The sequence below is a fragment of the Erythranthe guttata genome, chromosome 9 (genome assembly GCF_056151865.1).
Source record: "Erythranthe guttata isolate IM_541 chromosome 9, IM_541, whole genome shotgun sequence".
In the NCBI taxonomy this organism is placed as follows: Eukaryota; Viridiplantae; Streptophyta; class Magnoliopsida; order Lamiales; family Phrymaceae; genus Erythranthe; species Erythranthe guttata.
This window is the reverse complement of record NC_142541.1, coordinates 15,852,533-15,880,515: the sequence shown is the minus strand read 5'-3', so window position 1 is coordinate 15,880,515 and position 27,983 is coordinate 15,852,533. Positions and strand designations below refer to the sequence as shown.

At 36.7% G+C, this 27,983-nt stretch overlaps 7 protein-coding genes across 11 annotated transcripts; 5 read left to right on the top strand and 2 right to left on the bottom strand.

Annotated features, from left to right (window-relative positions):
- Nucleotides 1-6: 6 nt before the first annotated feature.
- LOC105975724 (uncharacterized protein At1g51745) lies at nucleotides 7-3,473 on the bottom strand. Its single transcript, XM_013000938.2, has 3 exons — nucleotides 2,612-3,473; nucleotides 1,266-2,146; nucleotides 7-1,181 (listed from the first exon to the last, which is right to left on the bottom strand). Exons 1-3 carry the CDS (start codon nucleotides 2,800-2,802, stop codon nucleotides 274-276), a joined length of 1,980 nt encoding a protein of 659 aa, XP_012856392.2. The 5' UTR covers nucleotides 2,803-3,473; the 3' UTR covers nucleotides 7-273.
- Nucleotides 3,474-3,973: 500 nt separating this feature from the next.
- Nucleotides 3,974-7,673, top strand: LOC105976071 (Ubiquitin-conjugating enzyme family protein). 2 transcript variants are annotated; one of them, XM_013001357.2, is made up of 11 exons: nucleotides 3,974-4,188; nucleotides 5,056-5,121; nucleotides 5,232-5,299; nucleotides 5,389-5,422; nucleotides 5,507-5,576; nucleotides 5,820-5,877; nucleotides 5,948-6,076; nucleotides 6,250-6,341; nucleotides 6,595-6,679; nucleotides 7,142-7,220; nucleotides 7,355-7,673. In XM_013001357.2, exons 1-11 carry the CDS (start codon nucleotides 4,182-4,184, stop codon nucleotides 7,396-7,398), a joined length of 732 nt encoding a protein of 243 aa, XP_012856811.2. In that variant the 5' UTR covers nucleotides 3,974-4,181; the 3' UTR covers nucleotides 7,399-7,673. The 2 variants fall into 2 exon arrangements, with proteins under 2 accessions (XP_012856811.2, XP_012856812.2); XM_013001358.2 differs by having other exon boundaries at nucleotides 4,127-4,188; nucleotides 5,215-5,299.
- Nucleotides 7,674-8,195: 522 nt separating this feature from the next.
- LOC105975836 (IAA-amino acid hydrolase ILR1-like 4) lies at nucleotides 8,196-11,135 on the top strand. The gene is made up of 5 exons (XM_013001072.2): nucleotides 8,196-9,098; nucleotides 9,306-9,431; nucleotides 9,784-10,098; nucleotides 10,214-10,342; nucleotides 10,469-11,135. Exons 1-5 carry the CDS (start codon nucleotides 8,739-8,741, stop codon nucleotides 10,877-10,879), a joined length of 1,341 nt encoding a protein of 446 aa, XP_012856526.2. The 5' UTR covers nucleotides 8,196-8,738; the 3' UTR covers nucleotides 10,880-11,135.
- On the bottom strand, nucleotides 11,094-14,070 carry LOC105975837 (hypothetical protein). Of its 4 annotated transcripts, none has more exons than XM_013001075.2 (3): nucleotides 13,474-14,070; nucleotides 12,648-13,204; nucleotides 11,094-11,937 (listed from the first exon to the last, which is right to left on the bottom strand). In XM_013001075.2, the coding sequence occupies exons 2-3, from the start codon at nucleotides 13,173-13,175 to the stop codon at nucleotides 11,299-11,301; spliced, it is 1,167 nt and encodes a 388-aa protein (XP_012856529.2). In that variant the 5' UTR covers nucleotides 13,176-13,204; nucleotides 13,474-14,070; the 3' UTR covers nucleotides 11,094-11,298. The 4 variants fall into 4 exon arrangements, with proteins under 4 accessions (XP_012856529.2, XP_012856528.2, XP_012856527.2 ...); XM_013001074.2 differs by having other exon boundaries at nucleotides 12,648-13,207; nucleotides 13,469-14,062; XM_013001073.2 differs by having other exon boundaries at nucleotides 12,648-13,207; nucleotides 13,474-14,006.
- A 2,493-nt stretch (nucleotides 14,071-16,563) lies between these two features.
- LOC105976105 (EARLY FLOWERING protein) lies at nucleotides 16,564-19,154 on the top strand. The gene is made up of 4 exons (XM_013001396.2): nucleotides 16,564-17,306; nucleotides 17,655-18,112; nucleotides 18,213-18,264; nucleotides 18,351-19,154. Exons 1-4 carry the CDS (start codon nucleotides 17,112-17,114, stop codon nucleotides 18,951-18,953), a joined length of 1,308 nt encoding a protein of 435 aa, XP_012856850.2. The 5' UTR covers nucleotides 16,564-17,111; the 3' UTR covers nucleotides 18,954-19,154.
- A 1,014-nt stretch (nucleotides 19,155-20,168) lies between these two features.
- On the top strand, nucleotides 20,169-24,112 carry LOC105975992 (putative disease resistance protein RGA1). Its single transcript, XM_088823114.1, has one exon. It carries the CDS (start codon nucleotides 20,955-20,957, stop codon nucleotides 22,923-22,925), a length of 1,971 nt encoding a protein of 656 aa, XP_088679240.1. The 5' UTR covers nucleotides 20,169-20,954; the 3' UTR covers nucleotides 22,926-24,112.
- Nucleotides 24,113-25,140: 1,028 nt separating this feature from the next.
- On the top strand, nucleotides 25,141-25,584 carry LOC148768218 (putative disease resistance protein RGA4). Its single transcript, XM_088822802.1, has one exon. The coding sequence runs from the start codon at nucleotides 25,141-25,143 to the stop codon at nucleotides 25,582-25,584; it is 444 nt and encodes a 147-aa protein (XP_088678928.1).
- Nucleotides 25,585-27,983: the final 2,399 nt, after the last annotated feature.

Here is a 27,983-nt window from a genome sequence, read left to right as displayed (position 1 = left end):
TGATTATTGAAAGCTGCAACAGTCTACAATTAATTAATTAAATAATTAACAAAGTTCATTATCAGATTATCAAAAGTCTGAACTAAATTTTACAGTATTGTGTATATACATCCAAAGCAGCAGCTTAATATCAGATTAATCCTCAGTAACACACTTCCATAGTAAATTGTCAAAAGTACTTGTCATTTACAAAAGCGTTTTTCTTTTACCTTCAAGACAGAATTCACAGTGCCGGTAAAACCGATTATACTTTCATTTTGATCAAAGAAACACTCAAGAAAAACAAGGAGCATGTCTGATCGAGCTGTTCAACGCCGCGTTAATCCGACTGAATACCACATTAAGAGGAACACAAGCTACCGAAGGACCCTTTGACACCTTCTCCACACCCGTTTTCGTCTTATACTGCTGATGACTTTCTCCGTGGGGCCCACTCAGCGAAGACAGCTTCCGGATCTTCTTCGACAACACTCCGTTCCGTTTCGATCTTCGAGATTTTGCCGACGAGCGACTCCTAACGGCCGGCCTGCCACGTGGCTTCCTTCCACATGCCACATCAGCACCACCTCGAGAACCGGATACATATTTAAGGTTCCTGCGCGCAGGCTCGGAGCTGCTGCTGTAACACTCGAGGATATAACCGTCACTCAAAACCTCGATCGAGAGGGGGTGGCCCACGATCGGCCGGCCGTTCGACTTGCTCATGAGTGAAATATAAGGTACGTGCTGCGGACGATTGGAGCCCCCGGTCTTGACCTCCACACTGACTTTGACTTCATACAAGGCGGCCCCGGCAGCAAGGCTGTGGTGGGGCCCGAGAGAAAAGTCAGAGGAGTCGTACTTTGGGTTGACCGTGAAACGGGACTGACGGTACGGTAGAGGTCTCTGGGAATCTCCACGAGGGGCGTTCCAGCTCCATCCACGAAATTCCTCGGCCTCGATTTTGTGGGGCCCGCTATTTGGGCTCGAGCCTGTAAGAAAGTGGTGGTCCCCACTAATGGCTGTTGCCGGCACAAGTGTTTGAGCCTCGTTGTCAACTTCGATTTTCCTCGGCCTCGAATTTCTCTTCCCTTTTAACTGCCATTCGGAAGTAGATTTCTCTATCTTCTGGCTCAGGTTATTATGGAAATCGGAGCTAGTCGAACAAGTCTCATTGTGCTCCTCGTTTCCCAATGATAAACCTGCAAGCCAAAAAAAGTTGACTAAGTAAAACACAACAAAACTCAGTAGCGAAATACGTAAAACTGTCTCTTATCGGATTATACCTTTTGTAAAGTGCTTGTCTTCAGCTAAAAGAGGCACATCGAACAACCTTCCGGAAGATTCATCCTCGGGAATTTCAGGCATGCTCGAAATCTCATTCTCCCTCGATTTTGATACGAGGGAAGCATCTTCTTCGTGCGCAGATATATTCAGCAATAATCCATTCTCGTACGAAACTCCAGTAGTACTATCTGAGTTATTGTTCATCACTAACGAGCCATTAATATTTGATTGCTTCGATTCCAATCCAGAAACCTTGCTCTCATTTGGACTGGATAACTCCTCGCAAGAAACGGGAACACACACTGTAGGTGTAGACTCCATCACTTTGGCCAAAGCTCGTCTTCGATTCTTCCTTTTATTCAAGAACTCATTAGCATGGCCAACTTTAGATGATGCCTTCACATTCATTCCCAAGTCTTCGAGCCCTCTCATTCGCTTCTTCACTCCTTCGGTCCCGTCTTCCTCAGAATCGTTCGGAGTTCTCCACCGCTTCGACCCGTTTTCAACCGGGTCGACTTGACCCGGATCCTCGAACGAGACTCCGGAACGAGCCAGATCCGGGCCCGAATCCGATTCGACTTCTGATCTGCTGCTCGAAGCATTGTCTATGCCTTTGCTTTCTTGATTAGGATGTTGTAATGAAGAAGGCGGTGATTCTTCGTTCGCGTGGTGTTCTTGCTGCTCATTCTGCGTGTCTTTTCCGAGACGGGCATTTTCGATAGTGAGTGCGTGAAGAATGGCGTCTTCTCTTCGAGCGTATTTAACTGCCTTCTTCGAGGGAAGAGAAGAAGCGCACGCCTTTGCTTTTTCGATGCAGTCATCATATTCGCCACAGCGAAAAGCTTTCACTCGTTTCGATTTCTCCAGATTGTACCAGTCACTGAGAGAATGGGTAAACGAACAGGATCAGCATCGGAAAAAAATTACTGCCATACAACATTCGATCTCGTAGCACAAACAGTTTGAAGCAAGACTCAATTCAAACAAATGCCTCAACTTGCCTATCAACCAGAACCACACCTTCCTCAAAAATCGGAATTTTGTGGGCACCATTCATCGTTTGCATTTAGGTTTTAGCCATAACTATGATCTACCAAAGATCAAGAACTGAAATCGATAACGAAATAAACTAAAAGAAACACGTGTTCAAAAATCAACGAACACACAACCTCAATGAACACACAACCTCAAAAAACAACAACATAGATTAAAAAATCCGATCCCACAAACATTCAAAATTTCCGTCGAAAACTATGTTATGATTTGAATGGTTTCAATTACTAAACAAGCTGATCAAGGAAATAAACAAATTAATTATAAATAACAGAGATAGATAGATACATACACACTTGCATCTTCTCTGCCAAGGAGCTTAACAGGGGTTCCTGATCTCGGTGTAGGGACACACCCCTCAGGGAGTTCATCCGGGCCAAGAATCCGACCCGGCCACCACGACCCGTTTCTGCGGCGGACCCAAACCAACCCACCCACCGTCGGGTCAATGCCATTGTTGGCCTCCTCTTCACAACTCCCCATACAGAAACCAAAATGAAAAAACGGATTCTCTCTCTTCCGAATAAAAAATGAAATTAAAAAAAAAATCAGAAAGCCCTAATTTTTTTTTTCCAAAAAAAAAAAAATCTCAACCCTCCTGCAGCGGCGCGCACGTGCCTTCAGATACCTAAATCAGATCGCGAAACCGAAATTGAAAACACAGAGGAGCGGCGGCGGAGAGCGGTAGATCTGGTTAGGGATTTTCTGCGAAAGAATATTACTTTTTTCAGAAGCCATTAATTCGTGGGGGAAAGCTTCTAACCTCTTCCATAGTTTCTTCAAGCGGTTTGGACTTTACTACCAAACTATCAGCTTTTTGATGCGCATAAAGTACAATAGACTCGAGAGAAATCCATGTGTGTGTTTTTGTGTGTACTGTGTGAAATGGATGACGAGACATGCAGTAGAGAGAGAAAGAGAAGAGAGAGAGAGAGTTGTACTGTTTAAAATATGGGATCGAAGATGGTACAGAGAAGTCCTCTATAAACACAGAGAAGCATTACGAGAGAGAAGAAGAGAGAGAGAGGAGAGAGGAGAGAGAGAGAGGGATTTTTCTTGAATTTATTATTTATTATTTAATTAATTTTAGGTATCTATATTATTAAATAAAAATAGGAAAAAATAAAATAAAAAGGTGATGTAATCGGTATTTCTATTGCTACACTTGTCCTCCATGCATATTTGTAGGTGCAATTTTTTATTTGGGTCAAATTTAAATTATACCCAATTTATAAATTACTCCCCTAAACTTTTAAAATGAACCGAAACAACTCATTTTTTTTACTGTCTATGTCAAATGGAGGTGTTGTTTTGGTTCATTTGAAGTTTAAAAGGGACTTTATACATTGCGTATAATTCAAGTAGATAAAGTGAACTTTAATTAAACAAAAAAAAAAAATCAAAATTGAAATATTTTTAATAAAAAATCAGTAATTCGGTAATTTACATAATCGAACGTTAAACGATATGAGTATCAAAATTTCGGTACAAATTTTTACTGAATGAACCCCCTTAAATTTATCAACTGAAGGGATTTTTTAGTAAATATAATACATAGTTGAGGGTCAACTGTAGTTAATTAAAAATGCAGGGGCGGGCTGCAATTTACCCAAAAATATTATAACTAATAAACTAAGGTCCAAGAATTGATAACAAGCCCAATTATATGATGACAAGCCCAAAATCAGATCCAAAAAACCTCTAGGGCGTTGTGTGACCGATTACAGCAGATTAAAAAAAACAGAGCAGTGGGTCCCACCACACTGGTGCTAATTAGGTTTTCCCCTTTTCTGAACTTCACTATCTCTTCTCTCTGCAATTTGGGGAAAAATCATCCAACGGGAAGGATTAACGAAGCAACAATGACTGGTATTGAAGTTTAAATTCGTTTTGATTTTTTTTATTCATCGAAGATTTAATCGATAGGGTTCCGTCTGTTCTTAGTAATTTCAGTCAAGTTCTTTTCTCGACGTTTACTGAGCAATTAGTTTTGATTCTGTCGAAAGATTCAAACTTTGTAGCCGTTACATAACGTATGAGCTAATGTAATGATGTTTGGCAAATAATTCTACGGCCGACAATTGATTTAGGAATAACAAACAATTTACTGGGTCCTTAATTTGGGTTTTTTTATCGGTGCTTTCTTTTTGTTCCGATTTCTAGGGAGTTTGCGAATATGATTAAATGGTACTGAGAAGTAGCTGTGGGCAAGGATGGATAGAATAAATCGATTCTAGTAAGAATGTTATGAAAACTGATCCACTGAATGGAATTACTTGTTTTGATTGAGATTATGCAATGCAAATTCGAGACAATCTCGAAGTTTTAACTAAACTTGGATGAGTTCGTTTCGTATTTTGTTTAATTACTGATCTATAAAATTCATTTTTCGAGCTTCTGGCTTTTGTTTTCGAGATTGATCCACTGAATGGAGTTTCTTGTTGATTGAGATTACGCAATGCGAATTCGAGTTAATCTCGAAGTGTTACTAAACGTGGATGGATTTTTTTCATATGTTGCTTAATTACGTTTTCTTGGAGCCTGTATGGGAATACTGTATCTGCAAAATTCACTTTTCGATAAAATGCTTCTGGTTTTTGTTTTCGAGAAATTTAATTCGATGCCTTTTTATAGAATTATCAGTTTAGTTTTTGTACTGCTGGTTATAGTGTATAGTGTGTACTGAGTCTAATTTCCGATTATATTCGTATTGGTTTTTGACAATGCGCTGCACAGACTATAAGCAGGAGCAGGACATGGAAATTGAAGCTTTGGAAGCCATTCTTATGGATGAATTCAAAGGTTCGTATTTCTTGAAATTCACATACTTATCTTTAGTTTTTTTTAATAATTTTTCGTCGAGTACCGAAACCCTACCAACTTAATCAATTCTAGTGGATTCATTGTACCAGAAATTCATTCCAGTGAAAGTGGGATAAACACTTCGAACCGTTGCTTCATGATAACCATTTCTCCCGAGGTAAACATATTTTTTTAAGGAGGAAGATTGACTATATATATTTGCTTGTACTTAATCATAACCCTCGTCGTATTTTTTTTTTCTAACAGGATGATGATGCAGATGATTCAAATAACTTACCAGGTTTTAGAGTCTGCAATTTTTGTTCTTCTCAAAAGCTCTGTTTAGCTGTTAATTTTTATCTTACGGTGCTCATTTTTCTTGCAGTTCTATTGGGATTGATATTCTCGCATACGGAAAATTATCCTGACGAACCTCCACTTATCAACGTGACAAGGTTACTTCTACCATATTCTAGGCCATGTTTTAGATGTCTGTTTTGGACAACCTTTTTTGTCCACCTTATGATCAATAAATGTGACGTAATTTCTTCTTGCTGCTTTATGAGTTGATTCAGAAAATTTTGTCCGACTGTTAAAATATTTTTTAGTTAATAGTGCAAGCATACTTTGCCTAATTCCTTCACACATTTGCTTTCGAACTCTTCTGCATCTGAAGCTTCATCATTTTGTGTTTTCAGTTTGAAAGGAATTCAAACAAGCGATCTTAAAGTTCTGAAAGAAAAGCTTGAACAAGAGGTAACTCCTTTTAGTAAATAATTGTTTCTAATGTTCGGAAATGTAAATAAGTGTTTGTAATGTGTGACAGGCAACTGAAAATCTGGGGATGGCAATGATGTACACATTAGTTGCAACAGCTAAGGAATGGCTTTCCGAGAAATTTTCTCAGGATGACGGTGATGAAGATGCTGAGGAAGATAAGGCTGCAAAAGACGAGGTTTTCATTTTGTGGATATGCTTACTTCTTCTAATGTGATGCTGAAAAAAAAAACGGAAAAAATAATTCGAAATGATGACAAAAAAAGTTGTTGAAATTTTTTATGTCGATCGACCTAGAAATTTGACCTTAAAGGTTTAACTGAAAGTGTTGGATGACCGTCGTCTTTTCAGATTATTATACCACATGGAGAACCGGTCACCGTTGATACATTCTTGGCATGGAGGGAGAGATTCGAAGCAGAATTAGCACTTGAAAGAGCCAAGTGAGTTTCACTATTCGACTTCTTTGCTTGTTTTTTAACTCTTTTCTACATATGAATGAGTTAATGAATCTTAGGGGTAACTTATCGCGTAAAAAATGGCTTTAGCTAAGGTTGTAGCCAACGCAATCATAAATCAGAAGATAACTTTTTTAACTAGAAAGTAAGCAATTCATTTGCTAATGCACTCACGAATATGAAGATAATGGTTTCTTGATAATAGTTGATGATCGATTTTGGTGTTGAATTTTTTTAGACTAATGCCGGATTCAGCACTTAGTGCAACAAAGGAGAAAAAACTCACAGGCAGACAGTGGTTTGAAAGTGGAAGAGCTTCCTCGGTACTTCTTCACCCTCATTCTTCTTCTATTACGATTTGTCAATTTTACATCCCGAAATCAAAATACACTCATCGCTATCTAACTGGTTCGAATTCTCGTTTTACTTGATCAATATGCGTGAGCAAGTAAGTGCATGTATATATATATATATATATATATATATATATATATATATATATATATATATATATATATAGGAATTAAGGCTTAAAGATTTTAGACGGGGAAAATAGTTAGATATAGGCTGAAATTAGCTGGCATTGAATGAGTTGAAAAACGAGTTAAGTGAAGTAACACTTGAGCTGACATTAAGCTTATCCATTGATATGTTGAGTGAGTAAGAATGTTTCGTTTTCCATTTCTTTAACCAATGCTACTGAAATTTCATTTGCTTAATTGAATACTGGTAAAAAAGTATGTTAGTCAGTAAACTCTTTGGTGTATTCGTTCCTTCCCATGCAGAAAAGTGCAGCGCTCGTTGCTGAGGGCTCTGATGAAGAGGTCGAAGATATTGATTTCGATGATGATGAAGACTTTGAAGGTCTAAGCATCTCTCTCTCTCTCTCTCTCTCTCTCTCTCTCTATATATATATATATATATATATATATATATATATATATGTGTATGTATGTATGTATATGTTTCTCTCTCTAAAATGGTTAAAGATGGTGCAGATGACGAAGAAGACATGCTGGAGCACTACCTGGCTGAAAAATAAGACTCGTATGCCCCTTCATCAAGGAGAAGCAATGAAGCAACATAATTTGATACAGTTGTTAATGCAGCACAGAGAAGTACCACCGAAATACGGTATTTGTATGAAATCGAAGCTTACGTACATTGAATGATTCAGCCGATGAGAATTAGAGTAATATTATTGGTGGTGGTGGTGCTGAGAGAGATGAGAGCCTTTTATTTTATTGAGTTAATTATTTGAAACATTTACAACTGTTGTATCGATGATTTTTGGGAGATGGTATCCGTTTATTGGCATATTCTAGGGGTGTGATCGAGTCATAAACCTGCGCATTCTAACCCACCCTTGTCGCGTCAAACACGGTCCTTGATTTTAAGAAACTGGACTTGTGGATTTTCAACGTCTTTATAATTTATAAGTGTTAACGATTTGTAATATCTTAAATTGATATCAACATGAATAATGTCAATTAGAAATGTCAAGAGTAAACTGAATTCAAAGTTTTATAAGACAAGATTTAAAATAAAATAAATTATAAATATAAGTTTTGACACGAAAGATATACTTTGTTCACTTATTATATATTATTAGTTTATTATACTACATAATATAAGTAAAATGACATCGTTTTGTATGGTAGGGTGTGCCGGTTTTGTCAATCTTCTTTATTTCAAGACTCAATCCTACTGAGGAATCTATTTGTCCGGTTAAATCGTCGATCTATAAAATTAATTACCCACTAAGTACACATTTACATGGGTGTTTGTTATTATAAACAGATTTATGGTTTAAGAGGTTTTGTAAATCTTCTCTATTTCATGACCCAATCTTTTTGAGGAATCTATTCGTCCGGTTAAATCGTAGATCTATAAAATTAGTTACCCACTAAGCACATATGAATCTATCGGTAGATCTATAAATTTAATTACCCATTAAGCACGTATTTATATGAATGTTTGTTATTATAAACAAATTTATGGTTTAAAATTATCCAGCGTATTTTACCGAGCGTAACATCCGTACGACCACATTAACATAGTCATTAAATTAGGCAGGCTAGTGAGGGAATCTTTGATTAAATTTTCCCTATTTTGTAGTAATTAATAACAATCATTAGACAGAAAATTAATTATTTTATTAAAAAATCAATCTACATCAAAGTGGGCCCACTAATTTACACACATTATAAACACTACACACATTTATTTTTCTATACTCACAACTCACCACTTCCAATACGTCTCTCCTGCACACTACCAAAGCCACTGATAATAAATATATACATACATACATAATCAAAACACACACACACACACACACACACACACACACACACACACAAACACAAACATCATCAACTCATGACTCACTCGGCAGCAATTCTCTGGGTTTTCGTTCTGTTCTTGTTTCTAAGCAAACCCATTTCATCGGAATCGGATTTGTCGCCGGAGGAGCTGTCGGAGATCCCCAGAAATTTCCTCAGCTTCGCCCAAAAAGCTGAAATCTTTGATTGGATGGTGGGCGTTAGAAGAAAAATTCACGAGAATCCTGAACTGGGCTATGAAGAATTCGAGACCAGTAAACTTATCAGACAAGAATTGGATCAAATGGGGATTCCGTACAAGTACCCACTTGCGGTTACCGGTGTGCTAGGGTTCATCGGTTCAGGCGAACCTCCGTTTGTTGCAATTAGGGCTGATATGGATGCCCTTCTATTACAAGTACGCTTCGATTTTTTGTTCAATTTGTTTCATGAATCACAAAATTTTTGAGGTATTAAATGTTTGATGTTAGGAATTTGAGGTTTTGAGGTAGATGTTTGGTTCAGGTGTTTGATATTTCTTGCATTTTTTTTTTCTTTCATTGTACTGGTTGGATTATTATTTAGATTTTCGACTTTTTTAAGCAGCATTTTCGTTTTTCGACAGGAAATGGTGGAGTGGGATCACAAGAGCAAGAATGATGGGAAAATGCATGCTTGTGGGCATGATGCACATGTTGCAATGCTTCTCGGTGCTGCGAAAATACTTCAAGAGAATCGGCATCTATTAAAGGTCTATTTAATTCGGTCGTTTATCGTCGTTTATTTTGATGCTATTGATGATTCATCGGTATATATTTCTACGTTCAATTGAATAGCTTAAATTCGGGTTTTTATCGTCTTAAATTTACAAGAACTTGTACTACGTAGAGATATCAAGAAACACTAGTTTGATTTGTTTCGATTCTTGTATAGGGTTGTCTTACAACATCGTCTATTGAGAACTCGTAAAGTTGCATTTATTGGAGCCTTCGATTATTTCTATTCCAAATGTTTGCCATAATTGCATTACGAAATTGAATGCCTATATGTATCAATCAATGTCAGTATTGTAAATTCTCTCGATTATTTGGGTTTTATTACAGGGGACTGTAGTTTTATTTTTCCAACCAGCAGAGGAAGGATATGGAGGGGCGAAAAAGATGATAGAAGATGGAGCGCTCGAGAAAGTCGAAGCAATCTTTGGTATTCATGTAGATACTTTGTTGCCATTGGGCGAAGTTTCATCGAGATCCGGTCCTATATTAGCTGGCAGCGGCTTTTTCGAGGCTGTAATAAGTGGTAAAGGGGGCCATGCAGCCATTCCTCAACAGTCGATAGATCCGATTTTAGCTGCTTCAAATGTAATTGTGAGCTTACAACAACTCGTCTCTCGTGAAGCTGACCCTCTCGACTCGCAGGTACAAAACATTTTATTCGTTTTGTAATTGTATTATTATGGTGAGGATATTACACGTTTAAAGTGTTTCGATTTTCTTTATCTTGGGAATAATTTTTCGATCGTGTCGAAAACAGGTACTCACAGTAGCTAAATTCCATGGAGGCGGTGCATTTAATGTCATCCCCGATTCTGTTACCATCGGTGGAACTTTCCGAGCTTTTTCAAACGAGAGCTTTCTGCAACTTAAGCAACGAATTAAAGAGGTAATTAAACATGTTAAAACCAACTCATTCATCCACATTTATTTTCTTAAAAAATTCTTGCTTTTTCGTATTTTCTTACCCATCGTAATAATAGCATATAATTAAAGCTTGATCGTTAATTCACAGGTTATTATAGGACAAGCCGCTGTACAAAGATGCAATGCGAGTGTTAGTTTCGAATCAAAAGACAAAATTTTCTTTCCACCGACGGTCAACGACAAAGACCTGCACAAGCTCTTTCAAAGAGTCGCAGGGGATATGCTCGGTATTTCCGGAGTTAAAGAAATGCAGCCTTTAATGGGCTCGGAAGATTTTTCGTTTTATCAAGAAAAAATTCCGGGTTATTTCTTTTTACTAGGTATGAAAGACGAAACCGCAGAAAAGCCCGCTCATGCACACTCGCCGTATTTCAGAATCAACGAAGATGGGCTTCCTTTTGGAGCTGCACTTCATGCATCGATGGTTGTACGGTATCTTTTCGATAGCCACAAGGCGGGTCCCACTTATAGTGGATATCGCGCTCATGACGAACTTTGATTTGGTCGATGTTTTTATGAATAATTTTTGCGTCCTTGAAAAAAAATTAATAAAAGGCGGTGGCAAGATCGTGCAACCTTGGCAAGTTTATTGTAAATGTTCGTTCGTTCGTCTCTTTTTAGGAAGAATATCTTGTCCGTTTATTTAAGAAATTTTAAAATTTGTCCCGTTTATTTTGGTTTTCGGGACAAATTTTGCATTTTGTAATATAATATTTTGCTATAAGAAAACAATCTCAATATTTCTCATTTACTAAGATTATGGCATCATTACAATAAGAAGAAAGATCAAAACACTGTTCTATTACACGAAAATCTAATACTCGAAAACTCTGTGCTATATGACATACGCAATGCGCGTACATACTACGCCTATCTTAAATTCTCGTAACCGAAAAAAAAAGCAATTAAAATCTCGAGTCAAAAGCCGAAGAATTTGGAAGAATATTCCAACAAATGATCCAAAGCATTAGGAGCAAACTTCCTAGCAAACATGTAACAAAGAGAAGTAGGCTGGTTGTTATAAAAACACTCCCCACTATTAAAGATCCTCTTAAAAAACTCCTCGTTTATATCGCCCTTACCGAAAGTAGCAGGGTGGGCCCCACCTCTTGACCAGTCAACCCACGTCAGCGTCCGATTGGCCAACAACTCAGGCGACTCGATACTCAGCATAGTCGGGAAATAGTGCTCGTCCACATAGCAAGCTGGCCTACAGAACTGCTCGAATTTTGGGTAGTAAAGGCTGTCGCGAACAATGTCGACAGCCAGTTTTCGGTTGATTTCGAACCACTGCGACCCTTTTCGCCAGTCTGTAAGATTGACTGTCGGTGACATGCGTTCGTCGTAGCGGCCCCTCCCGTAGGGCCCGTCCTCGTCGAACGAGCCGATGAAGCTGTAACGGGATCTCGAAATGTAACGGTAGATTATGCTGAAGTTTTGGAGAGGTATGCATGCTTCGGATAATAAGACGAAGAATTCGTTGGAGATGTCGAGGAGTGCGTTCGCTAGGAGGCGTCTTTCTGCGTCGCACATGCTCATCATTCCCCACTCTGCAACCTGAGAAAACGAGGCAAAAAAATCGAGATTAATTATTTCTAGAGCAACGCATCTATACCGAAAAGTGCAAGAAATCTCGACTTCGATACGTGCCTAAAAAAACATGCATGCTTTCGTTGGTTCGTTTTATGATTTCATCCCTGTTTTTAGGAATTATTCAAGAATTACCACTTTAGCAGAGCAACTAGCAAAAGAAACGTATTTTTAACATGGACTACGTAAACGAAGTCCAGTAAAATTAATTTTAATGATACAAATACAATCAAGAACTACGTAAAAGCGTTGTACCTAATACATCGATGAAGGAAACGAGAATATGCTGTGCATGAAAACGAATCCCAAATCTTTTCCATTTTGGACTTTTCATAACATCCGTTTACCGTTTTAACTTTAGAGAATTTTTTTTTACAGTAGTAACATCGTAGCGCATAAAGCAAGAAATCAAGACGAGATTTTTTTTACATTTAGCAAATCAAGAAATGAAATTAAGACGGTTTAACTCGTCAAGAATTTAGTGGCAAACGAAAGCTATGGCTTACAACATGAGAAACATTCACAAATTATAACATAAGTTGATCAATAAAAGAAGGAACACAAATTTCCGAAACGAAAAATCTTCGGTAACTATATACATCATACAAAAAAGTAAAAAAAATCAACGCATAAAATCCAGCAGAACCTAAACATGAAAAAGATGCCGAGTTCATTACCTGGCTTGGAATTTGCCTGCCGTAAAAAACCGACGAAGACGGAAAATCTGGTTGATAAGACGGTAAAGAGTGAACGTAAATCGAATAAAACTTCTCATTCCCGTTAAAGAACCTCTCCCACAGAGGTGCCATAGGCAACGGCCCCCGTGTCAAGAACATGAACGCAATCTTGGGTGTTCTCTTAAAAGGGTACTCTTTAATCTGCGGCACAAACGAACCCCGCCAAAATAACTCGGTGTCGTTCATTTCATGCAAAATGTTCGCGGGCGGTTTGATCCAACTCGCTATAGTGTTTTTATCTTGAATACACGGTTGGAATCTTGATTGGACGACGGAAATTTCGCTCTGCACCTTAAGGAAACGGCTCGCGTACATACTGAGAAACGAGAAGAGTATGCCTAATCCCAACAGAAGCAATAGAAACTGAAGGAGTCGTAGCGGGAAAGGCCGGTTCGATTGGCTTATTGTTCGAACCATTGGTTCTTTGCCTTCCTCTAACGAACCGAAACTCCCGACCCTCGGTTGCATCTCTAACTCGAGCCTCGGTTAATTTCTAACTACTACGAAAAATTATCACAGAAAAAAACAAGATCAGAAATTTTAATCAATTTTATACACGAAAAAAAAAAAAAAACTAAAATGCAGTGAGGTTCAAGCATATCATAATCAAGAAAATCAAGAACTTCACTTTATTGCAAAAATATGAACAAGATCACAACATATTACAGAAACCCTTCTGAGAAAATAAGGTAACAAGAAAAATAAAACAACAAAAAATAAAAAAATCATAACCAAAGATCACGCAATTAGAAAAAAAATACCTTACCAAAATGAGAAGCTCCGCACATAAAAACAGCACTCCCAAAAAAAAAAACCTAATCTTGAAAAATAGGGCGAAAATCCGGATACAGAAGCAAGATTCCGCAGCTGATTTTTTTTTTCTTGGCAAAAGAAAACAAAACAAAACGCAAGAGAGATGGGAATTGGAGATGTTTTTATGAGGTAATAAATTGGCACGAAATGAAAATGGGTCAAGAAATGAAATTTAATGGTTCATTTCATTCAAAGGAAACGTTCGAGTTTCTTCCAAACAATGAAACTGATTTCTTGGCTTAATCACACGCCTTATTTTGGGCTGCTTATTTATTATTTTTTTTATTTTTCTTCAACTGAAAAAACAAGAAAGAAATGAAAAAAATGCAGCATTGATGGGTTTGTTTGTTTTGAATACCAATTCCATGAAACTGAAACAAATGATAAAAAGGGATTTTTGAGAGATGCCCGAGTGTTGTGGGAGAGGAAATTGAATGAGTATGTGTGTGTATTTCAGTGTGTGTATATATATATGTGTGTGTGTGTGTGTGTGTGTGGAAGAACCTAGGAGAAGCTGATGTGTGTGTGTTTGTTTGTGTCTCTCCACTGAAATTTTTCAAATTAGGTACAATTACAAAGATTGCATTATTTATTTATTTCTATTAAAGTTAATTGTGCAATGCCAAGGGCAATTTGGTAAATTTAACTTAGTTTTCATTTCTTTTTGTGTCACACTCAATAATAGTAATACTAATGAGTAATTAATGTAATTTTTGTGATTTTTATTCATCATAATTACTGATTACTACTTTCTCTGTCTCGTATTATTTATCTCTTTGGACATTTTTTTTTGTCCCGAATTATTTGTCGTTTCAGATTTTCAATGAAACATTAGTGGCATTATTTTCAATTTATCCTTGGGAAACAATTAATATCAAGGGTGTTTTAGTGATTTTTCTGTTTTTTTTTTACTATATTCGGTGCACAATTCTTGATTTTCCTATAACGTGTGAAACAACCCAAAACGACATTTAAATTGGGACGGAGGGAGTATAATCAAAAATATATTGGTAAGTTGGTGCAAACGTCTTAGGATCGAGTATTAGCAGCCGCAGTGTAGGAACTTCAGTTCCAATGAAAGTTGGTTTCTCGTAAGCAGCAGTCCCAAGTTCATTGCCCTAACGAATCGTTGAATTACCACAATTTACATTCCTTCGTAAAAAAAATCTGTCGGACCGGTATGAGAGTCCCGAGGACGAGAGATTTCACAATCTGGTCCAAGAATAGTTAAAATGCTTCATGTACTTAAGATTGAAAATTAAATCAAATTGAATTTTCGGTCGATCATTTAGCATAATTAAAATCAAATTTCAAGATATTTTGTGTAATAAATAATTATAAAACATGATCAAATGTAGAGTTCCCAATTGTGACATGGATTTCCATTAAAAGCCCACTTTGCCAAGTTATGGGTCAAATTATTTGTGGGCTTCTCTTGAAAATAGTCCTACCACGGGTATGGGCATATAGGAAAATTAATTAAAAAAAAAAAAAAAATATTTCTTTCAATTTAATAAATAAATAAATAAATAAATAAACAGTTATGGGGTTCATTATATTTACAAGTAATTAATCATTCCAGCATAAATTAATGAATATTTCTTTCAATTTAATACTTGTCATTTACTCTGTTTCTAGTTTTTAGATAAATCATGATTAATTAATAGTTGAATTTTATTTGAGAAAAATAAAAATGAGCTCTAAAGATCTTGTAATTTATAAGATGCATATCTTTATGGAGAACTTGAAAATGGATCTCATGGAGGTCGATTCAACATTCATCAAAATTGGCTCTTCTCGAATACCTTTCACTGATTCACAATCGTCAGAAAATTGCTCATTGAGCCCCGAGTGGAACACTCCAACGCTTAAATTAGTTAGGGAAATAGCGCAAAAAAAAAAAGTAAAATAAACTAGAGAAAACGATCTTAAGTTGATGCATTAAATGTGTGTTTCAGTGTGTGCATGAGCGTGTATTGTGTGCAAATAAAACGTAACATACCTCTTATAGTGGAAAATATGGTGTATATATTAGTAATACTTATTCACGAGGTTTTGACCTAATTTTGAGCCTATTAAATATAATAAAATAATGTCACGATCATTAATGAAATCCAATTCCAAATATTTACACGAGCTCAATAAAATGTCAATTTGACCTCGTCGTCAGAAACCCAACTCTTGTGTGCACTCTAAAGTATACCTTTGACATATATTTACAAATTATAATTAATAATTAAAAATACACTTTGAAAAAAAAAAGACATTTAATGTAGTCTCAAGAATGTCGTCACATTGTATATATATATATATACACGTATGTATATGTATATATATAGGTGTATATATATAGAATAAAAAGGATTGTGATATTTTGATATCAGATACTTCGTCACAAAGATAGGCCAAAATATAATAATGCTATCGAACAAGTGGCTTATAAGCACACACCCACCAGTAAATTCGCAAGGAGAGACTCGGTCTCACTGCCCATGCCTTTCTTGTTTCTTTCTCTAACTAAAAACAAAATATATTTAGGGTAAATTACGACCGCTCCCGAGGCATGGTTAATTTACGAAAAAATCCCCTCTTGTTTGGATAATTACATTTACATTTCCATACTCATGGTCAGATTCAACATAATCATCTAGATTCAGTGGAACGTGATCTACTTTGTACTCGTTTTGTGTAAAAATACAGTTTTTGATGCACCACAATCTGAAATATATACAATCCAAAAAACACATCTTATGATCATCTTGCTTCAAAATGCGGAGCTCGAATGAGATTAAAAAAGTACAAAAAGTAATAATATTCCATATAATTTAGAAGATTCTACTAAATTTGAAACTGCAAGGATGAACGTGTAAGAAAATTTATAGTTTAGGGGTTATTGTAATTACTCAAACAGGAGGGGCTTTTTCGTAATTTGACCATACCTCAGGGGTGATTGTAATTTACCCATAAATTTATAATAATAATAAGAAAAAAAAGAAAAAAGAAAACCAAAGTTAGTTTCTCTTTCTAAAACCAATCGATTTTCAGGACCGAGTGGCAATCTGTGTCTTCAGATTTCTCTCTCTCCCCTCATATATTGCTGACGCGACCCTTCTTTTTCGCTCTTTGAAATCCATAAATATTCACACACGTTCATATCTTTCTCCTCCATCTGCTTGTGACTTAAGCACTTAACCACCTCTCTTCTCTCTCTCTCTCTATCTCTCTCTCTCTTTCAGTACGTGATATTTCATGCCGACATTTTCTTTTTCTTTGAACAAAGTATTTGCCCACCAACTGTTTGTTATTTGGTTTTACGTTATTTTCTGTCTGAGATCTAATTCTTACGTTAAATTTATTTGAGCTCTTTCGAGGGCGACTGCGTACGTTATGTTTCTGGGTTTAGAATTGTTTGTTTGTTTTGAGGTGGGGTGATCGGAGTTGTAGTAGGTTTCCATATATTGTCTGCTGTTTTCTGTCTGAGCTTTTGGTTTTTTTGCATTCTTGGAAATGAGATAGAATTTGAATTTGGATTTTCGACGAGAACGAGTGGAATTTATTTAATCAATTGCAGCTCTGAAAATTCGGAGGAGGATGGAAAATGGGAAAGATGTAGAAAAATCAACAGTGGATCTTCTGTTTCCCAGACTGCATATCAATGATGCAGATAAGGGTGGACAAAGGGCACCTCCGAGGAATAAAATGGCTGTATGTGAACCGTACAAGGGGTTGAATTCCAATTCAATGAAAATGCTGTCTATTCGGCCAAGCAGTGGTCGTGGTGGCAAAGTAAGTAGGGTTGTGATATATTGCTATTGGTACTTTAAGAGGACTTTTTTCGTCTTTTATCTATCGAATGTTCTTCTTGAATTATGTTCATGTGAATATCGATTTGTACTATGTATGAATTTTACGTGAGATCTCGAGTTTGAATTCTGAAAATGGCAAGGGATGGTTCATGGTGTGAGGTTCTTGTAGTTGGTTTATGCTGTTTTCTTCGTGAAAAGATAATCGTTTACATCATTTTTTTGTCTGTTTTAAAATGCTGATAAAGATATAATGTTTGTTTGAAGTAATTTTCATGATTATGATCAATTAGTTTCGTTTTAATGACCGTAGATTTGTTGTTTTTCCCAGTGGCCAGAAATTTCTCACTCAGTGAATAGACACCATTCTCGTTCTACTGGATTAAATTTGGACACTTCGTTACGAGATTTTGAGCTAAGAATTTCGGATCCCCCGAATCATCGAAAAAACCAAAAAAAGGTCTCGATGAATTCGATCTCAACCCATCAAAATGAACACTCGAAGGAATCAAGAAACGAAGAAGGATGTGCTTATGCATTGGCTGATTTAGTAATTTCATCTCCACAGCTCCAATGTAATAAAGGTACAACTAAGATCGAATTGATCAAGAAGTGCTCTAAGGATATGGATTACGGGTTCTTGAAATTAGCATATGCTGACGAAAAGCAAGAAATTTCAGACAGCGCCTCAGTGTCAGACTCTGCATCGGTTCTCCGTATAACCCCGAATGATGTCATAGGCCTTTTTGGTGAGAGACCATTCATCGAAGCAAGAAACAAAATTTTACAGTATGTTTTTTATTTTATTTTTGCTCATTTAAATGTTCTAGAAAATATCTTCTGTTTTAGTCTTAATTACACTCTTTTCTTTTCTTCCGATTTCTTGCAGTCATCAGAGAATATTTTCTATGCAGTTATCCGAGTTACATCGACTGATTAAGGTAAAGTTGTTACATTAAACAATGAAATTATGCGAGTTTCTAAATTAAAATTGGATGAATCTTATTTTGGTTTAAACCAATTACAGGTACAAAGACTCATAGCAGAATCACCCGAATTGTTACACGAAAAAAACTTCGACGTCACCAAACCATCAAGCGAATCTTCTCAAACAAACAATTCGCTCTATACATCTTCTCTTGATCCATCGCCACATGCCACTAAACGCAAATTCAAAACCTTAAATTCCGACAAGAATTGTGGAGCAGAGCCTGTAATGAATAAGTTGCCACCACCTTGGTATTCGCATTCACCTTCAAATCAATGGTTAGTTCCCGTAAAATCTTCTTCCGAGGGACTAATCTACAACCCAATTATTGTGGGTCCCGTTCTTGGAAATTACGTTCCGAGTTATCTCCAACAATACACAATGCCATTGATCGAACCAGTTAGCCCGAATCTGAAAGCCGAGCAAACTATTCCTTTTATTGGATCTGATAAAAACGCATCAAAACTTCATGCTAACTTTGATATACTTGGTCAGAGTCTGCCATCGATTCCGACGATAAAGGAACAACGCGATGAGCAGAGTGTAGAAGTGATTAAGGTTGTACCTCGCAATCCTAAGTCCGCTACAGAATCAGCGGCTCGGATTTTCCGGTCTATACTAGAAGAAAGAAATAAAACGTGATCGTTGATTTGTAGCTTTCGCCGCCTTTCTTTTACGTGAGTCTTGTTTATTTTTGTTTTACTGCAAAAAACACACACACACACACAAACAAAATAGTAAAACACTGTCAATCAATTCTGTGGGGGTGTTTCCTTGGAAATGTCAGTTGTATTTCAAAATTTTGGTTCTGTTTTTCTTTATCAAAATAAATTTTCAACATAATTCATTTTATTTTATTTATTTTTTCATATTGCAACAGTTCAAAAATAAAGCTTTCAATGTGTGTTCTCCTTTTCTACTTAGCACACACTATTGTGTATTCTTCTATGCAACTTTGCAATGCTAAAACAGCATTTAGAGGACATTTTGAGCTGTCACTTTTAAAATATTATTTAATGTTATTTTCTTATATAATAGAGGGTTAAATTATGAAATAATCCCTCTTATTTGAATAATTACTTACAAACACCCCCCAACTACGAGTCCTTTTACACATCTACTCTTATGATGTCAAATTCAATATAATCTTCTCGATTTCGTGGAATGTTCTCTAGTTTGTGCTCTTTTTGTCCAAAAATGCGGTTTTTTGTGCACCATAATCTGATTTTTACTAGTCAAGTGACACATCTTTTGACCATTTTGTTTCAAAATATGCAGTTCGAATGAGGTAAAACAGGTACAGACTGGGGAATATTCCATATAATCTAGAAGATTCCACTAAATTTGAAACCGTAAGAGTGGACATGCAAGAAGATTCATAGTTGAGGGAGGTAGTTATAATTACCCAAACATTAGATGACTTTTTCGTAATTTAACCTTACTTAAGAAAATATATATTCTTATTGCAAATAATATTTATTAACTGTTAATTAATTTATAATAAAAAACTAATTGCATGAAATAGTACACTTATTCATTAAAATCAATCAATTAATATTTATATGTTTGTTGCTGAACTAATATGATACTCCTATATATATTTATTTATTGTTTAGGGTAAATTACATCTACACCTGATGTATGCTAAAGAAATTTTAAGGTCTCTGTCGTATAGTAATTATAATGACTCTCCTGAAACATTATTAGAAACCCAAATACAATAATGCATTTGATAAGTTATTTCGTTAGGTTCTAACTTCTAATGGACTATTAGTTTCAGGAAGTTGTGGAGACAACATAGAGTTAGGGGGTGACATGCCTCCCCCACATTTCTTAAATCCTTATTATTTTATATAAAACTTATAAATTTTTGTCTATGGTAGCATTAACGACCCTGCGAAAAATAAATATAGTTCATAGCGGTCCCCAAGACATGAAATCTTTGCTTGGGTAATTGCTTCAGGGGTACGGATGTAATTACCAATACCACAGAAACCTTAAAATTTATTTTAGCATAGCTCAGGGGTATATGTGTAATTTACCCTATTTTCTAAAACTGAAAATAAATCTAAGCAGGAGAATTAAACTTTTGGTCCCTCATGTTTGGCTCGATTCCACTTTTGGTCACCGTTGTTCAAAGTGAATAAAGTTCACCTTCAAGGTTCGATTTTAAACACTTTTGGTCCACACAGTTACATGTCCGTTAGCAAGTAACGGAAAACGCTATTTTGGGGCGAAAATTGAAATTTTAAATTTTTTTGGGACATGTAACGGCGGGGACCAAAAGTGTTTAAAATTGAACCTTATGTGAACTTTGTTCATTTCGAAATAACAAGGACCAAAAGTGTAATTAAACCAAACATAAGAGACCAAAAGTGTAATTTCCCTGAGCAATAAAATGCAAACAAAACAAAATTTGAAATTTTGACCAGAAGGCGGCCTGCAATTTTTGACTTCAAAGGCAAAAAGTAGGGACATGGAAAATCACCACCACAAAACAGTGTCCACGGTCCACCGTTCGGACAAGTCTTTGTTTACCTTTCTGCATATATCTCCACCAAATCAATTATCGATCAAAATATACATACACACAGAATTTAGAAAAAAGAAAGAAAGAAAAAAAAAAACTGTTAGAGATCGATAATGGCGGATGCAATAGTTTCCGTTGTGGTGGAGCGGATTGCAGCTACCTTAAAAGAGCAGATGCGAAACGGAGTAAATTTGGTTAGCGGCGTTGAGAGTGAGATTCTGAAACTTTCCGACGATCTGAACACACTCAGACACGTGTTGCATGATGCGGAGAAGAAGGGTTACAAGGACATAATCGTCAAAAAATGGCTGACGAGGCTCGAAGAAACCGCCTACGAAATGGACGACGTGTTGGACGTATGGAATATAGCCATTCTCGAACATTCGAAGCACAAGGTACACTCCTACATCGTTTCATCGTATTTATATTTTATGAAAGTTGTCGTACGTCGTGAGATTGCCTCGAAAATCGAACAAGTGAAAGCGCGGTTCGACATAATTCTGGAGGAGAAGGATCGGTATGGTTTTGTGATCAAATCGCAACCGTCCGATCCTTCTCACAGTGAAGTTCAGTCTACTTTTTTGATAGAGTTGGACGAAGTTTGTGGCCGAGATTTAGAGAGAGAAAATCTGGTGAGGAAACTTGTAGGTGAAGAATTAGGCCTCCAAGTTGTCTCTATAGTGGGTGTGGGGGGACTTGGTAAGACGACTCTTGCTAAACTAGCTTACAACGATAGTCGAGTAAAGAATTGTTTCGAATTGAGGATTTGGATTTGTGTTTCGAATTCTTTTGATGAGGTTGGGATTGCGAGTGCAATTATCGAGGGAGCAAGGGGGAGAAAAGCATATCCCAACCAATTGGAATTGGTACTAGACCGTCTGAAAGAGGTCGTTTCACGGAGAAAGTTTCTTATTATCCTGGATGATGTTTGGACGAAAGACGGTACGATGTGGGAGCCCGTGAAAATTTGTCTTAGAATTGGTGGAGCGGGGAGCAAAGTTTTGGTGACAACTAGAAACGAAGGCGTTGCATCTATCATGGGAGGGTTTGAGAATGAGATTCGCCGTTTGGGACATCTTTCCCACGAGGAGTGTTGGTTATTATTAGGTCGGACTGCGCTTTGTGGAAATGACGAGAAGGAACGTGAAAAATTCGAGAAGATAGGTAAGGAGATAGTCAATAAGTGCAAGGGGTTGCCGCTTGCGGTAAAGATTTTGGGGGGTCTTTTGCGTTTCAAGAATACAGTGGAAGAGTGGGAGAGCGTATTGAATAGTGAAATATGGGAGTTGGAGGAAGCAGAAGTCGAGCTTTTCCCTTATTTGCTTCTGAGCTACAACGAATTGTCTCCGGCACTTAAGCGTTGCTTCTCGTATTGTGGTGTCTTTCCTAAAGATACCAGAATTGATGTGGAGAAACTAATAACAGAATGGATGGCACTGGGTTACCTAGGATCGAAAGCCGGTGACTGGGAAGTTAGAGGGAGAGAGTACTTTGATATTTTAGCAGCGCGTTGTCTGTTTCAAAACTTCGTTAAGGGCTATTCGTTTCAAGACTTAGATAAAGATTATTCATGCGAGCACATAAAATCATTCAAGATGCACGATATGTTACATGATTTTGCTCGATTCCTCAGGAAGAATGTTGGATCAAGAATAAAGAGAACAACTTGCCGTGAATGTGGCCCCGTGTTAGTTTCCCAAGTGAGAGTATATCATAGCTTATTCCACCGCAAACATCCTCTTCTTGATGCGGACCCACATTTTTGCGATGGATTTACAAGCCTGAGGTTGCTAAGCCTAAGGGATTGTTGCTTGAGAGGTATTCCGAAACAAGTAGAAAAGTTGATTCACTTGAGGTCGTTGGACTTGGGTTGTAATAAGTTTCTCGACGAACGTGATCTCAAGGGCATTTGTAAGCTTTACAACTTGCGGTTTCTTTGGTTGGACGGGTGCCGGTTAAAAGAGATTCCCTCGGAAATTAGGGATTTGATTCATATGATACACCTTGACTTGAGCAATAACGAATTTGTAGAGTTGCCCGATAGCCTATGCGATATGCTTGAATTAGAAAGCTTGAAAGTTTGATAATTGCATAAGTCTTGTTCGACTTCCTCAAGGGATGCATAGACTCGTAAACCTGAAACACCTCTGCAATTTTGGCACCCATCTGGAGCAATATCCTCAAGGACTAGCCGAGTTAACCCGTCTTGTTACGTTGAAACAATTTCATGTTCAAGATGGGAGTAAGTTGGGGTGGTTGAAGAAGTTAAACCGACTTGGGGGGCAAGTGGAATTGTCGATCGTAGCAAGTATTGGTGATTCGAAAGAAGCGATAGCGGCGGTGGAGGATGCTCGTGAAGCGGAGTTGGGGAAAAAGACGCGCATTCAAGACTTGGGAATAAACTTTTGCGGATCGAGAATAGATGGTGAAGAAGTTAATGAATCGGTGTGGGTGGATATATTAGATGCTCTCGAGCCACATCCAAACACGCAAAAACTTAGTATGTGTTACTACGACGGCTCGCTACTACCGAGATGGATTGTGTCGCCACTCAACCAAGTCATGTCTATAAGGCTCTCCAGGTGTCCGTCCCTTTTGTGGCTCCCGCCGCTTGGTAAACTGCCGCTACTAGAGAATCTTGAGATTAGTAAATTTTTTAAATTGGAATTTGTTGGGCGGGAATTCTTGGGAATAACAACAACAACAACAACAACAACAACAACAACAACAACAACAACAACAACAAGAAGATCAGGGTTTTTTCCCAAGCTGAAGAAACTGATGATTTGGCAATGTCCGAAATGGAAGGAGTGGGAGGATATTACCGTGGAAGAAGACGAAGATTTTGGTGACGTGCCGATAATGCCTTGCCTGAGAAAGTTGGAGATATTGGGCTGCAGTGGCTTGGCCGAGCTGCCGGTACGCCTCCTAAAGAAGGCGGCGTCTTTGAAGGTGATGAATATCGGGGGTTCGATGCAGCTACTACAACTTTACGGGGACGAAAACGGTCAACCCTGGAAATCCATATCCAGCCACAATCCACACCTTCACCTCCTAAAAGATGGCACTCATTATCTTCCTGATTAAGGTAGAGAAAAAATAGATGCCCTGTATTATAGTTAGATTGCTGTTACAATCTTCAATTTTTTATTTATTTTTAATTGATTTTCCTTTTGTTAGTTGGTTCCGGGATTGGATTTTTTTGTGGGAATATTGTTGTATTTGGTTTAATTTATACATTATGTTTAAAGATTTGATGTTTTTAGGTTTATTTGAGATCTTTCTGAGTCTGTTTTGTTTTATGTTTTCTTGTTCCTTGCTATCAAATTATGGTCACAAATATGATAGTAATAGTAATAGTGAAAGATGATGATTAAAATAGAATGCTTGCTTAATTCTATTGGAGTAAATTTGAACACTTTTGGAATTATAGATATATCTGTTTTTTTTTTGGGACGAATTATAGACATTGGAATTGGATCTTTGGTCCATTAAGTTTACCTGGATTTCACATTTGATCCTCTTTATTTTGAAAAAGAACAGATTTAGTCCCTCATATTTTAAAATTTTAAACACTTTTGATAATTTCGGTCTATTTTTCTTTAGCACTAACAGAATTGTGTCATTAACTGACGTAGTAACGGCAAGTTGACGTAAATGATCAAAAGTGTTAAATCGTTGAAACATGAGGGACTAATTCTATCTTTTTGCGAACAAGAGGGACCAAATGTGGAATTGAAGTAAACTTGAAGGACTGAAAATGTATTTTTTTCCCGATTTCGATCCTTAAAATTAGACAACTTTTTTTTTTTGTTTGAGCAACACTAATAATTATAACTAGGCTAATAATTCTTGTTAAGGTGAAAATCAGACGGCCTAAATCAAATTCAACATTTTGAGAGAAAAAAAAAAGTCGGAAGTGAAAAAATTGATTCCAATTAGAAACTGGAATGTAAAAAATATTCAAAACGAAAAAGTAATTCCAAAGTCGAAAATATTTGGATCAAAATCGGTGAAATTCGTATGTTTTTCGGAGCTGGAGACACCTGTTTTTGTGCGTCTGAGAAATCTTAGAATAAAAGACCAAGACTTTGTGTCGAGTTGACTTAATTCTTCTATAATTAAATGCATGATGCGTGCACGTTCTCTTGTACAAGTAAAAAAAAATTCTTTTTTACAAAATTTGCTCCGGCAATAACTTTATATAAATCTGCTCTCCATGCCCACTTAGTATAAACACAATTATATACATACATATATACATAGATATATAATACATACTAAGAAAACATTCAAGCGATGGAAGGATCGAAATTGGAAAGTACTATTGCGTCCGCTGTTATGAAGGTGGCGACAGAAGTCATCGGAGATCAGATCCGAAAGGAGGTACATTCGTTGAAAGGCGTCGACAAGGAAATTGTCAAACTGTCGAACGACCTGAACAAAGTTCGAGAGATATTGGAAGATGCGGAGAAGAAGGGGCCGTTCGAGGACAAAATGGTCAAAGATTGGTTGGAGAAGCTCGAAGAAACTTATTGCGAAATGAAACAAGTGTTGGAAGAATGGGATGCTACGAAAGGCGACGACCATCATCACAAGCACTTGTCCTTTATCCCGGCTTCTCCCTTGCATATCAAGGATCGTCACGATATGGCAAAGAAAATCAAGATTGTGGAAGCGAAACTCGATGCGATTTTGGCGGAGAAAAATCGATACGGTTTCCATATTGTGGCCGCCGCTTAATTCCACGATTTAAAAGGCGCGTCACGATTAATGAAGTTGCATAAACAAGAAAGCTTGCATGCATGTCTGCAGAGTGTGTTTTTCGATTCATTTTCTATTTAAATTATGTATGTATTTATTCGGGAAAATTACATTTTGTATCCCTCAAGTTTGTACGTATTTCACATTTGGTCCCACATGTTCATAAAAGACACATTTGGGCCCTCGTCTTTCAAAAATAAAACACTTTTAGTCCTTTCCGTCAAATTTCCGTTAGTACTAACGGAATCAAGTGCGTGCTTATCCCTGCCTTAACTGACGGACTAATGGTAAATTGATAAAAATGACCAAAAGTGTTAAATTTTTGAAACACGAGGGACCAAATAAGTTTTTTATAAACATGGAGACCAAATGTGAAATGCTTACAAACTTGAGGGATGCAAACTATAATTTTCCCTGTGGGATTACCTTTAAGCGATTATTTTTGAAAGTTGTGTCTTAATAATTTTCATCGAAAACGGTGCATCATTTGGAGTTGTGTTTGTATAATTTTCATCTATTCTTTTTTTAGTTTTTTGTTTTAACTAAGTTGTTGTTTATTAATATAACTAAGTTGTTGCATATTAATATAACTTAGTTGTGCAAATCACCGCATCCCCGTTACTGTTAGTTTTTCTATGTTATTCCGTTAGAGAGACTCCAGATCTAGCGTCATATCTAGAGCGAAAAAGCACATAAGAACTTTTATCAAAAAACAAAATCCGTCTGTCCTTATAGCTATCGAGAATTCTTTACTTCCACCTAATTTACCATGACTAGGACTATTTCTTGATGCATACATCACTAAATTTTATTTTTTCCGAAAAAAGGGAAAATAATTAGAAGACTTTGTGTATGTTCACCAAGTCGTCGAGTTGACTTCCTCTATAAGTGCATGATGCATGCACGTTCTCTACAACAATAAAAAAAAAAAAAACTTTTGTAAATAAGATGATCCTGCAATAACTTTATATATATCTGCTCTCCTGCAATAACTTTACCATACATTCATAAATAATACTAAGAAAATTTCGAGTGATTGATCGATTCAATCGATCATGGAAAATGCGATCGTATCCGCTGTTGTGAAGCAGGTGACAAATATCGTCGGAGATCAGATCCGAAAACAAGTACATTCGGTGAGAAGTGTTGACAAGGAAATAGTCAAACTGTCGAACGATCTGAACAAAGTTCGGGAGATATTGGAAGATGCGGAGAAGAAGGGGCCGTTCGAGGACAAAAAGGTCAACGAGTGGTTGAAGAAGCTCGAAGAAACTTATTGTGAAATGAAACTAGTGTTGGAAGAATGGGATTCGGCGAATACGAAAAGCGACGGTGATCATAAGCACAAGGGATTGTCCTTTTCTTCTCCCTTGCATATCAAGAATAAACATGATACGGCAAAGAAAATCAAGAATGTGGAAGCGAAACTCGATGCGGTTTTGGCGGAGAAAAATCGATACGGTTTCCATATTGTGGCCGCCGCTTCCACGAGTTAAAAAGCGCGCCGCGGTTAATGAAGTTGCGGAAAAACAAGAAAGCTTGCTTGCATGCATGCATGCGGAATGTGTTTTTCGATTCAGTTTCTAATTAAATTATGTATGTTTTTTTTTCCGGGGATGAACTTTTAAGCGATTGTATTCGAAAATTGTCTGTATTGTTTTCATCGGAAACGGTGCATCATTTGGAGTTTTCTAGAAGAAGTTATGTCAGTTTGCGTCAAAATATACTTCTTTCGTCCCAATTTAAATGTCGTTTTGTTCCACATGTTTGTGACTGAATATCAGTAAAAAAAAGCAAATTCTCAAGAAAATGTTAGTTTGTATTGTTTAATTTTCCTTTCTTAATTTGACATATTTAATAGTTTTCAATATTTCGGAACTAATTATTTGTTTATGATTTCATCTGCAATATAAAGATTAATCTAATTAAATTTAATTTGTTGATAAAAAATAATAATTTAAAAGAGTATAAATTTAGAATAAAAAATAGTTTATAAAATAAAACTGAATATAAGAAATTTATAAATTACTTCCCTTTTGGAAAACATATAAAGCCATAGAAAAATTGTTTCAAAATATTATTCCCAAAATAAAAATTCAGAAATCGGAGACGGGGATTTCGGAAATTGTTCCCAAATCGTAATTTTCTTCAGTCATCTATTATATAAAATACATAACAAATTTACGATTATAAATCAACCCAAAAATCTGGAAAAGTTGAAAATCGGAATTTTAATCATTCAAAAAAAAAAAAAATTTAATGTTTCAAAATCGAGAAAATTTAGGATATGAATTATGAGATTTTTAATTTTTAAACCTTGCACCAAAAGGCGAAATCCCTCGCCCCCAGGGCCCCCATCCCTTGGCCCGACGAGGATT

Coding starts and splice junctions, on each gene's coding strand:
- LOC105975836 (XM_013001072.2), top strand. CDS start 8,739: ATGACTCACTCGGCAGCAATTCTCTGGGTTTTCGTTCTGTTCTTGTTT. Junction 10,099..10,213: donor CTGACCCTCTCGACTCGCAG/GTACAAAACATT, acceptor TGTCGAAAACAG/GTACTCACAGTAGCTAAATT. Junction 10,343..10,468: donor TTAAGCAACGAATTAAAGAG/GTAATTAAACAT, acceptor GTTAATTCACAG/GTTATTATAGGACAAGCCGC.
- LOC105976105 (XM_013001396.2), top strand. CDS start 17,112: ATGGAAAATGGGAAAGATGTAGAAAAATCAACAGTGGATCTTCTGTTT. Junction 17,307..17,654: donor GCAGTGGTCGTGGTGGCAAA/GTAAGTAGGGTT, acceptor TGTTTTTCCCAG/TGGCCAGAAATTTCTCACTC. Junction 18,265..18,350: donor AGTTACATCGACTGATTAAG/GTAAAGTTGTTA, acceptor AACCAATTACAG/GTACAAAGACTCATAGCAGA.
- LOC105975724 (XM_013000938.2), bottom strand. CDS start 2,802: ATGGGGAGTTGTGAAGAGGAGGCCAACAATGGCATTGACCCGACGGTG. Junction 2,147..2,611: donor GGCAGAGAAGATGCAAGTGT/GTATGTATCTAT, acceptor CCATTCTCTCAG/TGACTGGTACAATCTGGAGA. Junction 1,182..1,265: donor AGACAAGCACTTTACAAAAG/GTATAATCCGAT, acceptor TTTGGCTTGCAG/GTTTATCATTGGGAAACGAG.
- LOC105975837 (XM_013001075.2), bottom strand. CDS start 13,175: ATGCAACCGAGGGTCGGGAGTTTCGGTTCGTTAGAGGAAGGCAAAGAA. Junction 11,938..12,647: donor GCAGGCAAATTCCAAGCCAG/GTAATGAACTCG, acceptor TCGTTTTCTCAG/GTTGCAGAGTGGGGAATGAT.
- LOC148768218 (XM_088822802.1), top strand. CDS start 25,141: ATGGAAGGATCGAAATTGGAAAGTACTATTGCGTCCGCTGTTATGAAG.
- LOC105976071 (XM_013001357.2), top strand. Junction 5,300..5,388: donor TGATAACCATTTCTCCCGAG/GTAAACATATTT, acceptor TTTTTCTAACAG/GATGATGATGCAGATGATTC. Junction 6,342..6,594: donor TTAGCACTTGAAAGAGCCAA/GTGAGTTTCACT, acceptor GAATTTTTTTAG/ACTAATGCCGGATTCAGCAC.
- LOC105975992 (XM_088823114.1), top strand. CDS start 20,955: ATGGCGGATGCAATAGTTTCCGTTGTGGTGGAGCGGATTGCAGCTACC.